This window comes from Opisthocomus hoazin, chromosome 2 (assembly GCF_030867145.1).
Source record: "Opisthocomus hoazin isolate bOpiHoa1 chromosome 2, bOpiHoa1.hap1, whole genome shotgun sequence".
Taxonomy (NCBI): Eukaryota; Metazoa; Chordata; class Aves; order Opisthocomiformes; family Opisthocomidae; genus Opisthocomus; species Opisthocomus hoazin.
The window spans coordinates 131,379,290-131,391,732 of NC_134415.1; the positions used below are offsets into that span (position 1 = coordinate 131,379,290).

The following is a 12,443-nucleotide window of genomic DNA, read 5'->3' on the forward strand; positions in this document are numbered from 1 at the left end:
TGTCCCACCTCTGTGGGGACCCGGTGTGTGAGCTGCCCCGGGGCCTGGAGGGGGTTGAACACCCCTGGGGCTGTTGGGGAAACTGAGGCACGGTGCAGCGACTGGTTTTCACCCCCCCTCTCCCAGCTGCCCGCAGCAGAGGCAGGGGAGAAGCGCGGAGTCCCGGGGGACCCCGTCTCGCCCCGCCGCCATCAGTGGGCCCTTTCACGGGGTGCTGGCGGGTGCTGGGTGAGGCCGGGTGCTGGGCTTGGCTGCGGCGCCCACCCGGCTCCCGGGGCCTCGGCGCTCGCCTTGGCCGGGTCCCAGAGCTGCGGGCCGGGCACCCTCGGTGTCCCCAGCACCCTGTGTGCCCGTGTCTGTGGGGCCACATGTCCATGGGCACCCTCGGTGTCCCCAGCACCCTGTGTGTTGGTGTCCATGGGGCCTCATGTCCCCAGCACCCTGTGTGTCCCCAGCACCCTGTGTGTTGGTGTCCATGGGGCCACATGTCCCCAAGCACCCTGTGCGTCCCCAGCACCCAGTATGGTGATGTCCATGGGGCCACATGTCCCCAGCACCCTGTGTGTCCCCAGCACCCTGTGCATGGATGTCCATGGGGCCACATGTCCCCAAGCACCCTGTGCGTCCCCAGCACCCAGTATGGTGATGTCCATGGGGCCACATGTCCCCAGCACCCTGTGTGTCCCCAGCACCCTGTGCATGGATGTCCATGGGGCCACATGTCCCCAAGCACCCTGTGCGTCCCCAGCACCCAGTATGGTGATGTCCATGGGGCCTCATGTCCCCAGCACCCTGTGTGTCCCCAGCACCCTGTGTGTTGGTGTCCATGGGGCCACATGTCCCCAGCACCCTGTGTGTCCCCAGCACCCTGTGTGTTGGTGTCCATGGGGCCACATGTCCCCAGCACCCTGTGTGTCCCCAGCACCCTGTGTGTTGGTGTCCATGGGGCCACATGTCCTCAGTACCCTGTGTGTCCCCAGCACCCACTATGTCGATGTCCATGGGGCCACATGTCCTCAGCACCCTGTGTGTCCCCAGCACCCTGTGCATGGATGTCCATGGGGCCACATGTCCCCAAGCACCCTGTGTGTCCCCAGCACCCAGTATGGTGATGTCCATGGGGCCACATGTCCCCAGCACCCTGTGTGTTGATGTCCCTGGGGCCAAGTGTCCCCAGCACCCTGTGTGTCCCCAGCACCCTGTGCATTGATGTCCATGGGGCCACATGTCCCCAGCACCCTGTGTGTTGATGTCCCTGGGGCCAAGTGTCCCCAGCACCCTCTGTGTCCCCAGCACCCTGTGCATCCATGTCCGTGGGGTTCTGTGTCCCTGGGCACCCTGTCCCGGGCCGGGAGGTGCCAGCTCCTTCCAGGGCAGGGTTGGGGACAATCCCTGGCGAAGGACAGGGCTGGCGCGAGGCCGAGCAGCCCCCACCACCCCGCTCCCCTCCGTGCCCACCCCACCCACCAGCACCCGCCAAGAACAACCCGCCAGCCGCTGCCAGCGCTTCCCGCCCGGCCCTTCCCCACCTCCGCTCCTCGTTTATTTACGAATCCTTTTCCTCCCAGCTCTGGAATCGCCCTCGCCCGCCCGCGACCCGCAGCTCCGGATGCTTCTGGGGGTGAAAACCCTGCCCGGGCGCATTTTTCGCGGGCCGGGAGCCCCGCTGCGCAAACATCGGCGGCCAGATGTGCTCCAGCTGCCCACCGAGGCCCCCGGTCCGGAGACGGGGTGGCGGGGGTGGCGTGGAGCAAGGTGGGGGAAACTGAGGCACTGAGCGGCGTGGGAGCCCGGTTCGTTGAGATCCCACGCGTGGGTGCTGATTTGTGGGTGCCCCATCTGTGTGATGAGTTGGCAGGTCTCGGTTCCCCCCCGCCGCGGCCCCCCGAACAGGGCCGGGGCCGTTAATAACCATTAATAATCAGTGACCTGGATGAAGAGTGCACCCTCGGCCAGTTTGCTGATGACACCAAACTGGGAGGAGTGGTGGATACCCCAGCAGGCTGTGCTGCCATCCAGTGAGACCTGGACAGGCTGGAGAGTTGGGCAGAGAGGAACCTGATGAGGTTCAACAAGGGCAAGGGCAGGGTCCTGCACCTGGGGAGGAACAACCCCAGGCACCAGGACAGGCTGGGGCTGAGCTGCTGGAGAGCAGCTCTGCGGAGAGGGACTGGGAGTGCTGGGGGACGACAGGGTGACCATGAGCTAGCAGCGTGCCCTGGGTGCCAAGAAGGCCAATGGGATCCTGGGGTGCATGAGGAGGAGTGTGGGCAGCAGGGCGAGGGAGGTTCTCCTGCCCCTCTGCTCTGCCCTGGGGAGGCCCCATCTGCAGTGCTGTGTCCAGTGCTGGGCTCCCCAGTTCAAGAAAGATGAGGAGCTACTGGAGAGAGTCCAGCGGAGGGCTGCGAGGATGATGAGGGGCCTGGAGCATCTCTCCTGCGAGGAGAGGCTGAGGGAGCTGGGCTTGTTCAGCCTGGAGAAGAGAAGGCTGCGAGGGGACCTTCGAAATGCCTCTCAATATCTGCAGGGTGGGGGTCAGGAGGACGGGGCCAGACTCTTTCCAGTGGTGCCCAGCGCCAGGACAAGGGGCAACGGGCACAAACTGAAGCAGAGGAAGCTCCAGCTGAACCCGAGGAAGAACTTCTTCCCTCTGAGGGTGATGGAGCCCTGGCCCAGGCTGCCCAGGGAGGCTGTGGAGTCTCCTTCTCTGGAGATATTCCAGCCCCGCCTGGCCGCGGTGCTGTGCCCCCTGCTCTGGGTGACCCTGCTTGGGCAGGGGGTTGGGTGGGGGGTCCCCAGAGGTCCCTGCCCACCCCAACCATGCTGGGATCCTGCGGATAACCCCGCCGTTAATCACCGGGCGTCGTTAATAACCGTCGCAGGGCCCAAGGAAGCTCTCTGCCAGCAGCAAGAACCCGCCCGGGGCCGCCTGCACCGGCCATGGGGCTCCCCACGACGCGGCCCCGTGGGTGCCCGGGTGTGGGGGACGGAGAAGGTGCCGGGTTCCCGTAGCTCGGTTGGGGAAACTGAGGCACGGAGCGGAGCAGCAGCGTGGCGGGGGGCGTGCACGGGGTCCCTGTGCACGGGGAGCTCACACCGCGTCACACGCACGTGCGGACACGCGTCCTCAGGCAGGGACCAGGAACGTCCCCAGCACACGCGTGTGCGGTGCAGGCGCGGTCATGCACACGCGTGCACGTGTGTGGACGCATGCCCCGCGTGTGCACACTGACTTGTGCACATGTGCACGTGTCCACACGCACCCACAGTGACTCGTGCACACGTGTGCACGCATCCACATGCACCCACAGTGACTCGTGCACACGTGTGCACGCACTTGCACACTCACGCGTGGTGGCTTGTGCATGTGTGTGCACACGCATCCACACTCACGCACACTGACTGCTGCACACGTATGGACACTCACACACCCGAACTCGTGCACACACATGCACACACATGCACACACATGCACACCCACACACACTGAGTTGTGCACACGCATGTACATGCATCTACACTCACTCATGCACACGTATGCACATGTATGCACACCCGTGCACACTCACACACAGACTTGTGCACACACATGCACATCCGTGCACACTCACACACAGACTTGTGCACACACATGCACATGCGTGCACACTCACACACAGACTTGTGCGCATACGTGCACGTGTGCACACTCAGCACACACCCACACTGACTCATGCACGCGTGTGCACACTCATGCACACTCACGCGTGGTGGCTCATGGACTTGTGTGCACACTCACGCACACTGACCCGTGCACACACATGCCCACGCGTGCACACTCACGCACACTGACCTGTGCACACCCATTCACACGCGTCCACCCTCACACACGCTGACTCGTGCACATGCATGCACACTCATGCACACTGACCTGTGCACACACATGCACACGCATCCACACTCACTCATGCACATGTATGCACACGTATGCACACTTATGCACATCCGTGCACACTCCTGCACACCGACTCGTGCACACACATGCCCATGTGTGCACACTCACGCACACTGACTTGTGCACATGTATGCACACGCTTGCACACTCACAAGGTGGCTCGTGGACTTGCGTGCACAGTTATGCACACACAGGCACACTCATGCACACTGACTTGTGCACATGCGTGCACACGCATCCACACACACGTTGACTCGTGCACATGTATGCACACTCATGCACACGTATGCACACTCATGCACACGTATGCACCCTCCTGCACTTATGCACATGCGTGCAAGCTCATGCACACTGACTCGTGCACACGCGGGCCCACGCATGCACGCTCACGCACTCTGACTCACACGTATGCACACACGTGTGCACTCGCACACCGACTCGTGCACACGCATGCAGACTCACGCACACTCACACGTATGCACACGCGTGTGCACTCGCACACCGACTCGTGCACACGCATGCAGACTCACGCACACTCACACGTATGCACACGCGTGTGCACACACACGCATGCTCACGCCTGCTCCCTCCCGCCGCACACACGCGTGCAACACGCTTTCCACCACCTCTTGCCCCCCCACTCCCCCCCCCCAGCTGGGGTCTGGGTGCCCCCCCGCCACTCCCCCCATCCCTCCCAGTATCCCCAGTGCCGCCCCCCCCATCCTTCCCAGTATCCCCAGCGCAGGAGCCGCCTGTCCCCAGTTCAGCTTTATTGCCCCGGGAGTACATGGGGGGGCACCGCACGGGGCTGGGGGGGGACAGAGGTGGCCGGGGGAGGGGGGAGCACAAACCAGCTGCGCCCCGACCCGCGGGGACCCCCCCCCAACTGGGTCCGGCCCCGGGCCCCCCCCCGCTCCCCCCGGCCGGCGGGGGATGCTCTGGGGGGGCTGTGGGGACCCCTCCCCCGGTGCCCCGACTGGGTCACCGGCCGGGGGGGCCGGGGGGACCGGGCAGCCCCGGGGGACCCCGCAAACCGGGGTCTCCCTTGGGCCCCGTTGGGCCAGCCCGACCCACGGCCCCGGGGGTCCCGGGGAGCCCCGGTTTCCCCTGCGGACCCGGGGGTCCCGCTGGCCCCGGCCCCCCCACCGGTCCCGGGGGGCCGGGGTCTCCCTTGGGCCCCCCCTGTCCCCGGGAGCCCGACTGCCCGAAGCTGCCCTTGGCACCCTTGAGACCGGGGAAGCCTTTGAACCCCGGGGGACCCCTCTCGCCCGGGGGGCCGGGGGGTCCCGGGGGGCCTGGGGGTCCCGGGGGTCCCGGTGAACCCAGGCTGCCCGCGTCGCCCTTGTCGCCGTCCATTCCGGGGGGTCCCTCGACGCCCACGTCGCCCTTGAGCCCGCGGGGACCCGGGGGGCCTGGGACACCTGGGGGGGAGAGGAGGGGGTGAGTGGGAACCGGGGTGGGGGGCAGCACCCCAAAATAGGGAGAGACCCAGGGGGTCGCGGGCTCCAAGGACAACTGGGGTTGTGTGGGGACATGGTGCCGTGGGGACCACCGCAAGGGTCCCCCCCCAAAAAAGTCGGACCCGGGAAATGTCCGGGCTCGTTAATTAGGGCGGCCGCGTAACCGGTGGCCGTAGGGCTCCAGGGTGGGTGGTCCATGGAGGAGCGGGGAAGCTACTAGGGTGCTGGTGGGCTCCGTGGAGCCGGGACAGCCCCCCTGGGTGGATGGAGATGTCCCCAGGCCACCCTCGTCCAGGGGCAGCCATGTCCTCTCCACCAGGCAAGAGGGGTCACTGGGACCAGTATGGAAGTGCTGGAAGGAGGTGGGTCACCTCCCCGCTGCCCCTGTCCCCCCCACTCTGCGAGCCGAGTCCCCGCAGCTCCATCCCCGGGACTCTGCGGCATCCACGGGTCTTGGTGGCCGTCCCAACACCACCTTGGCCTCAGCGATGGTGGTTTGGGTTCTCCACGGTGAGGGACGCTCCCGAGGAGCCCCGATCCCACCAAGCTCAGCCGCAGAAGGAACAACCCCCCCCCCCCCAAAGTGCCCACCCGCCATGCCCGGCCCCAACCCCGGGCAGGGCTTGGGCTGCGCCCACCAGGATGCACCTCACCTCGTAAGACGGTGAAGTTCTTCAGCATCTCCCCGTGCCGGACGTCCACCACTTTCATCTCCTCCATGACCATGGAGAGGTTGCGGATGTCAAAGTCCAACCGGGCGCTGAGGAGGCTGTAACGCTCCCGCAGCAGGTCCGTGGTGCCCTGGACCAGGCTGAGGGACTTGTTCAGGTAGTAGAGCTCCTCGGCGTGGGCGTGGAAGCCCAGGGTGCAGGAGAGGCGGACGTCATCCAGGTAGCGCAGCATGCTGTGGACGTGGCTGTCGGTGGCGTTGATGTTGGCGAAGATGGTGCCGATCTCGATCTCATGGGAGGTCATGCGACCTTCCAGGGTCTCGAAGCGCTCGGCCGTGCGGTTCTGCGCGTACCTGTTGTGGTAGCGCAAGTCGTTCATGTTCTCCTCGTGGTCGTCCAGGAAGGAGGAGATGTTGTCCAGCTGCAGCTGCAGCCCCATCACCTGCAGCACCAGGTCGTGCATGCTCTCCGAGTTCTGGCCGACCTGCCGAGCTGCCGCGCCGACGTTGCCTTGGATGCTCTTCACCAGCTCGCTGGTCTTGGAGGAGGTGGCCCGCAGCCCGCCGAAGAGGCGGGTGTAGTTCTGCCACTCGGTGACGATCTTCTGCAACGTCAACGTCTCCTCGTCTGTCTTCCTCTGGATGACCTGGATCCAGTCGGAGGTTTGCCCCAGGGTGAAGTTCATCTGCTGCATGGCCGCTCGGACATCGTAGCGCTCCTGGGCCAAGCCCTTGAGAGAGCCGTCGAGCTGGGAGGTGACCACCTGCCAGCCCCCAACCTGGGCCAGGAACCGCCCCAAGCTTTCGTTGACCTGCCGGATGGAGAAAGAGCAGTCGTCCACCTCGCTGGTGATCTTGTTGCTGGCGGATGAGAGGAGGTTGTGGGTCTGGGAGGTCCGGTCGAGCAGGATTTCTTGAACCAGAAGCATCTTCTGGATCTCCTCCAGCTCGCCCTGCAGCTTGGTGATCTCCTGGCCCAGCTGTCCCGTCTCGTGGCAGAGGGAGCAGTTCCCCAAGGTCTTCTCATCTGAGCGCAGAGCAGAGGGGTTTGTTATCCCACCCCACCCCTCACCAGGCCTGGAGACCCTCCTGCTGAGGACTAGAGCAGAGGAGCAGCCTCACCACGGATTGTCTTTGCAGACCCTGGAGATGGGCACCACGGAGCCACGGCTTGGCCCACCCTGATGCCACCAGCTTGCGCCAGCTCCCACCCTCACCCTGCTCCTGCCACCTCCGCGCAGCAAGTTCCCCAAAGAGCCCAAGACCACCAACCCCACCCTTGGGACCGTACCATTGTCCCTCCCCAAAGCCCTGGGAAAGAAGCGGGGCTCTTCGCTCTGGGGGACCCCCAGGACCTGAAAAGTGGAGATGCTTCAGCCCCTGGCTGGCAGCGTCGAGCAGCTGAGGTCCGCTCAGGTGGAGGGACACGTGGAGAAGACCTCCAGGTCCAGGCGCAAGCCACTCACCCAACCCCTGGAGGTCCTCCTGGATGGACGCGATCTTCTGCTCGTAGTAGGTCTGGGCTAAGCTGACATCGTTGGAGATGGAGTTGACTTTCTTGAACACTGTGGAGGAAAGGCAGGAGGTCAGGGGAGATGGGCAGGCGCTGGGACGTGATCGTCCTCCAGATCTTTCCTCTGGGCTCGTTCCCCGCCATGGAGGGCTTCAAGAGCTGGGCTGGGTGGCTGGTGGGTGCTGGTTCTGCGGGGTGGGTGTCCCCAGGGCCTTCTGGCTTCGGGGCTTGGCCAAGGTCTACAAAGCATCTCCAGGGCTCCAGCCCCGGGGACGGTGCCGTTCCTCTGCTGAGCCCACCAGGCTGTTCCTTGCCCGTGGAGGTGATGGGGTGGCAACCTCTGGGCTTCGAGGTGGTCCCTGAGGTCCCCCGTGGGCGTAAAGCCATCCCCTGGCAAGGTGGCATCACGCACAGGGTACTCGTGCACCCCAGGGGAGCTGGGTGCTCCTCTCCATGCCGGGTGCTGGAGGTGCTTTGGGGGACCTCCAGCATCCCCGAGGGCGGGTGTTGTTGGGTTGATGGTTGGACTCGATGATCCTAGAGGTCTTCTCCAACCTCTGATTCTATGAGGGGCTGCTCTGAGGAGGGTGGGAGGCAGAAGATGGACCTGCCAACCCTGCCCGTGCTCACCCAAGGCAGCCAATGCGGTCACGGCCACGATGAGGAGGATGGAGAAGACGTAGAGGACTTTGACGGCCATCTGGAGGGAGAGGTTCTTCTGGCACCGGCTGCAGCTGGTCCGTGCCCTGCCTGAGAGCAGAGAGGGAAGGATCAGGCCCTGCTGGCACCCCCTGCCCACCCTGGAGGTTGTCCTCACCGCTCGGTCGGCAGCCGAAGGTCGGCATCTCCTCTTCCTCTCCTCCCGCCGCCTCGTCTGCTGAAAGCCAACGCGGGAGGGACCTGAGCTCCCAGCCTGGAGGGTGCCAGTGGTCCCTGGGGACACCCACTGTCACCCGGCATCCCCTGCTCCCAGCCCGGAGGGTGCTGGTGGTCCCTGGGGACGCCCGCCATCACCCAGTGTCACCCCCGGGGGAGAAGCCTGGAAGCGATGTCAGAGCCACCCTCAGCTGGCCAAAGCCTGGTGGCACCATCTCGAGGGGACACGTCCCCCCCCGCTCCCCCCTGTGGGACTCGGCTGGGGCCCTTTGCACTCCAAGACTATAAATTTGGGGAAATTTGGTTGAATTTTGGCCCCAAAAAACCCCAAAAAAGGGGGCGATGGAGAAGCTGACGGCCCCCCACCCCCAGGGGCTTCGTGGCTTTCCCAGCCCCTGCTTGCAAAACCCACGGGAGACAAGAAAAAACCCACAGGAGCAAAGGAAAAACCCACGGGAGCAAAGGAAAACCCACGGGAGCAAAGGAAAAACCCATGGGAGCAAAGGAAAACCCACGGGAGCAAAGGAAAAACCCACGGGAGCAAAGGAAAACCCACGGGAGAAAAGAAAAAACCCACGGGAGAAAAGGAAAAACCCACGGGAGCAAAGGAAAACCCACAGGAGAAAAGAAAAAACCCACGGGAGAAAAGAATAAACCCACAGGAGCAAAGGAAAAACCCACAGGAGCAAAGGAAAACCCATGGGAGAGAAGAAAAAACCCACGGGAGAAAAGGAAAAACCCACAGGAGCAAAGGAAAAACCCATGGGAGCAAAGGAAACCCCATGGGAGCAGAGAAAAAACTCACAGGAGCAACAGAAAACCCACGGGAGCAAAAAAATAACCCACGGGAGAAAAGATAAAACCCACAGGAGGAAAGGAAAAACCCATGGGATCAAAGGAAAACCCACGGGAGAAAAGATAAAACCCACAGGAGGAAAGGAAAAACCCACGGGATCAAAGGAAAACCCACGGGAGCAAAGGAAAACCCACGGGAGCAAAGGAAAACCCACGGGAGAAAAGGAAAAACGCACGGGAGCAAAGGAAAAACCCACGGGAGCAAAGGAAAACCACGGGAGCAAAGGAAAACCCACGGGAGAAAAGGAAAAACGCACGGGAGCAAAGGAAAAACCCACGAGAGCGAAGGAAAAACTCACGGGAGCAAAGGAAAACCCATGGGAGAAAAGAAAAAACCCACGGGAGAAAAGAATAAACCCACAGGAGCAAAGGAAAAACCCACGGAGCAAAGGAAAACCCACGGGAGCAAAGGAAAACCCACGGGAGAAAAGGAAAAACGCACGGGAGCAAAGGAAAAACCCACGAGAGCGAAGGAAGAACCCACGGGAGAAAAGAAAAAAAACACGGGAGAAAAGAAAAAACCCACGGGAGAAAAGAATAAACCCACAGGAGCAAAGGAAAAACCCTGGGGAGAAAAGGAAAACCCACGGGAGCAAAGGAAAACCCTCGGGAGAAAAGGAAGCCAGGCGCTGCCCAGCCGGAACGCGGCCCGGCCCCCCCCCCGGCGGGGCACAAGTCGGGGGCTCCCGCAGGGTGGGGGGACGCCGGGGGCTGGATCCCACCCGTGGCTCCGGCGCAGGGGATGCTCTCCGCCCCGGTACCCGACCCCGAAGGAGCCCGGGGTGGGAGGATGGTTCTTCCCCCCCCCCCCCCGGCTCCCCAAAGCCCCCCGTGTGCCCGAGAGCCCCCCGCAGCCCCCCGCAGCCCCCCGCCACCCCCTGCCCGGGACCTCGCCGACCTCCGGCCCCGCAGAAGGAGGGTTTCCAGCCTGGGGGGGTCACGGGGGGCTGCGGGCACGGCCGGAGTGACTGTGGCCCCCCCGGCTTTATAGAGCCCGGTCTCCCCCACGCAAGGTGGGTGGGGGGCAGGCGGGGGGGCTGCGGGCCGGGGGGGGGGGTCACCAGGTCCGAGGCGATTCCCTCCGTCCTCCCCGGCTTTTCGGCCGCCCCAAATTTGGTTTCTCTTGCCCCAAATTTTGCTTTTCCGCCCAGTGGAGTCAACAAGTCATCTGCCATTGCTGGAAGCCCCCCCCCCGCCCGCACCCACCCACCCCGGCTCCTCTGTGCCCCCCCCATAGTGGTGTGGGGGTCCCCGGTTCGTGAGGAGACGCTGCCCGCGGGGAGCAGGGATGCGGTGGGATTCTGGGGGTCCATCCCCCCAACACCGGGAGCCCCCAACTCCGCTACCCGCTCCGGCACAGCCGTCCCCTCCAGTCCCCCCCCACCACCCCGTCTGCCCCCCACTCACCTCTCATATCCCCCAAGCTGGGGGGGCAGCGGGTTCAATCCTGCACCACCCCAGGCCTCACCGCCCCGGTTCCCGCATCCGCCCCCGGCGCGTCTCTTCCCGGCGAGCGTCAGCGAGCGGCCAGCATGGCCGGGATTTTTCCCAGCCCCCCCACCCCCCCAATCCCTCCTGCCCCCCCCCAAGCTCCCAAAAACTTCCTGGGGAGCCTTCAAAAGCGACGGTGCTGGTGGAGCATCCCAACGGCCGCCCGTTCGCCCATGGGTTCGCCCATGGTGGACGCCGGCCACCCAACGGCGAGGCGTTGGGGCTATGTTCTGGAGAAGTTCGGCGCCCGCCCTCCTTCCCTCCAGCCCTAATGACTAACAAATGTCCGACCGACGCCGCGTCGGCCTCGCTCGGCGGCGGCTGGGGGGGCCTGGGGTCTGGGGAAGGGGGTCCCGGTCCGGGGAAGGGGGTCCTGGTCCAAGGGGCGGAGGGATGCGGGAGTCTGGCTTAGGGAAATGGGGGAGCTGTGGGTCAGGATTGCGGGGCTGGGGTACACGCATCTGGGTCGGGGATGTGGGGTGATGGGGCAGGGGTCTGGCCCCTGGATCTGGGGTGGGGGTGTGGAGAGATGGGGCTGGGGTCCTGCTCTGGGCCCCTGGATCTGGGGCAGGGACACGGGGTCTTGGGGTTTGGGGTCTGGGATACTGCTTTTGGCCCCTGGGTCTGGGGTCCTGCTTTGGACTCCTGGATCTGGGGCAGGAGCATGGAGAGGTGGGTCTGGGGTCCTGCTTTGGGCCCCTAGAACTGGGGCAGGGGGTGTGGAGAGGTGGGTCTGGGGTCCTGCTTTGGGCCCCTGGATCTGGGGCAGCGGCATGGAGAGGTGGGTCTGGGGTCCTGCTTTTGGCCCTGGATCTGAGGTCCTGCTTTGGGCCCCTGGATTTGGGGCAGGGACGTGGAGAGATGGGTCTGGGGTCCTGCTTTGGGCCCCTGGGTCTGGGGTCTTGCTCTGGACCTCTGGATTTGGGGAAGGGACGTGGAGAGATGGGTCTGGGGTCCTGCTTTTGTCCCCTGGATTTGGGGCAGGGACATGGAGAGATGGGTCTGGGGTCCTGCTGTGGGCCCCTGGATCTGGGGCAGGGACGTGGAGAGATGGGTCTGGGGTCCTGCTCTGGTCCCCTGGGTCTGGGGTCCTGCTTTGGGCCCCTAGAACTGGGGCAGGGGGTGTGGAGAGATGGGTCTGGGGTCCTGCTGTGGGCCCCTGGGTTTGGGGTCCTGCTTTTGGCCCCTGGATCTGGGGCAGGGGCTTGGAGAGATGGGTCTGGGGTCCTGCTTTGGCCCCTGGATGCTGGGTGCTGTGCCTTGTGGTCTGGGGTCCCGCCTGGGACCCAGGGGTGCTGTGGTTTGGCTCCCAGTTCAATGACCTGGGACGGGGGTCCCGTGGTGGTTGGGGGTGTTTGTGGGGGGGGTTCCTTGCCAAGACCCCCTCCTCACTGAGGCTGCTACTCCCGAGCAGCCTTCCTCCCTGCATGGCCTCCCTCCTCCTCCTCAGCCCCTGGTACACGGGGCAGGGGGTCTCCAGCTCTCCAGAGCCCCCTGCCCCCTCCAGCCCCGGCCAGTCCCTCTCATTTGGGTTCTATTAATTAATTTTCTAGAATATTCCCCCCGCAGCAGCAGCGCCTGCCCCTCCGCCCTCGGCCGTGGCTCCTGGACATCCCCACCCCGCGGTTTTGGGGTCCCCCCAAC

At 64.5% G+C, this 12,443-nt stretch overlaps 1 protein-coding gene across 2 annotated transcripts; it reads right to left on the reverse strand.

Moving 5' to 3' along the window:
* Positions 1–4,733: 4,733 nt before the first annotated feature.
* On the reverse strand, positions 4,734–10,803 carry SCARA3 (scavenger receptor class A member 3). Of its 2 annotated transcripts, none has more exons than XM_075411420.1 (6): positions 10,716–10,803; positions 8,395–8,451; positions 8,208–8,327; positions 7,531–7,629; positions 6,048–7,091; positions 4,734–5,355 (listed from the first exon to the last, which is right to left on the reverse strand). In XM_075411420.1, exons 1-6 carry the CDS (start codon positions 10,720–10,722, stop codon positions 4,916–4,918), a joined length of 1,767 nt encoding a protein of 588 aa, XP_075267535.1. In that variant the 5' UTR covers positions 10,723–10,803; the 3' UTR covers positions 4,734–4,915. The 2 variants fall into 2 exon arrangements, with proteins under 2 accessions (XP_075267535.1, XP_075267525.1); XM_075411410.1 differs by having other exon boundaries at positions 8,395–8,454.
* Positions 10,804–12,443: the final 1,640 nt, after the last annotated feature.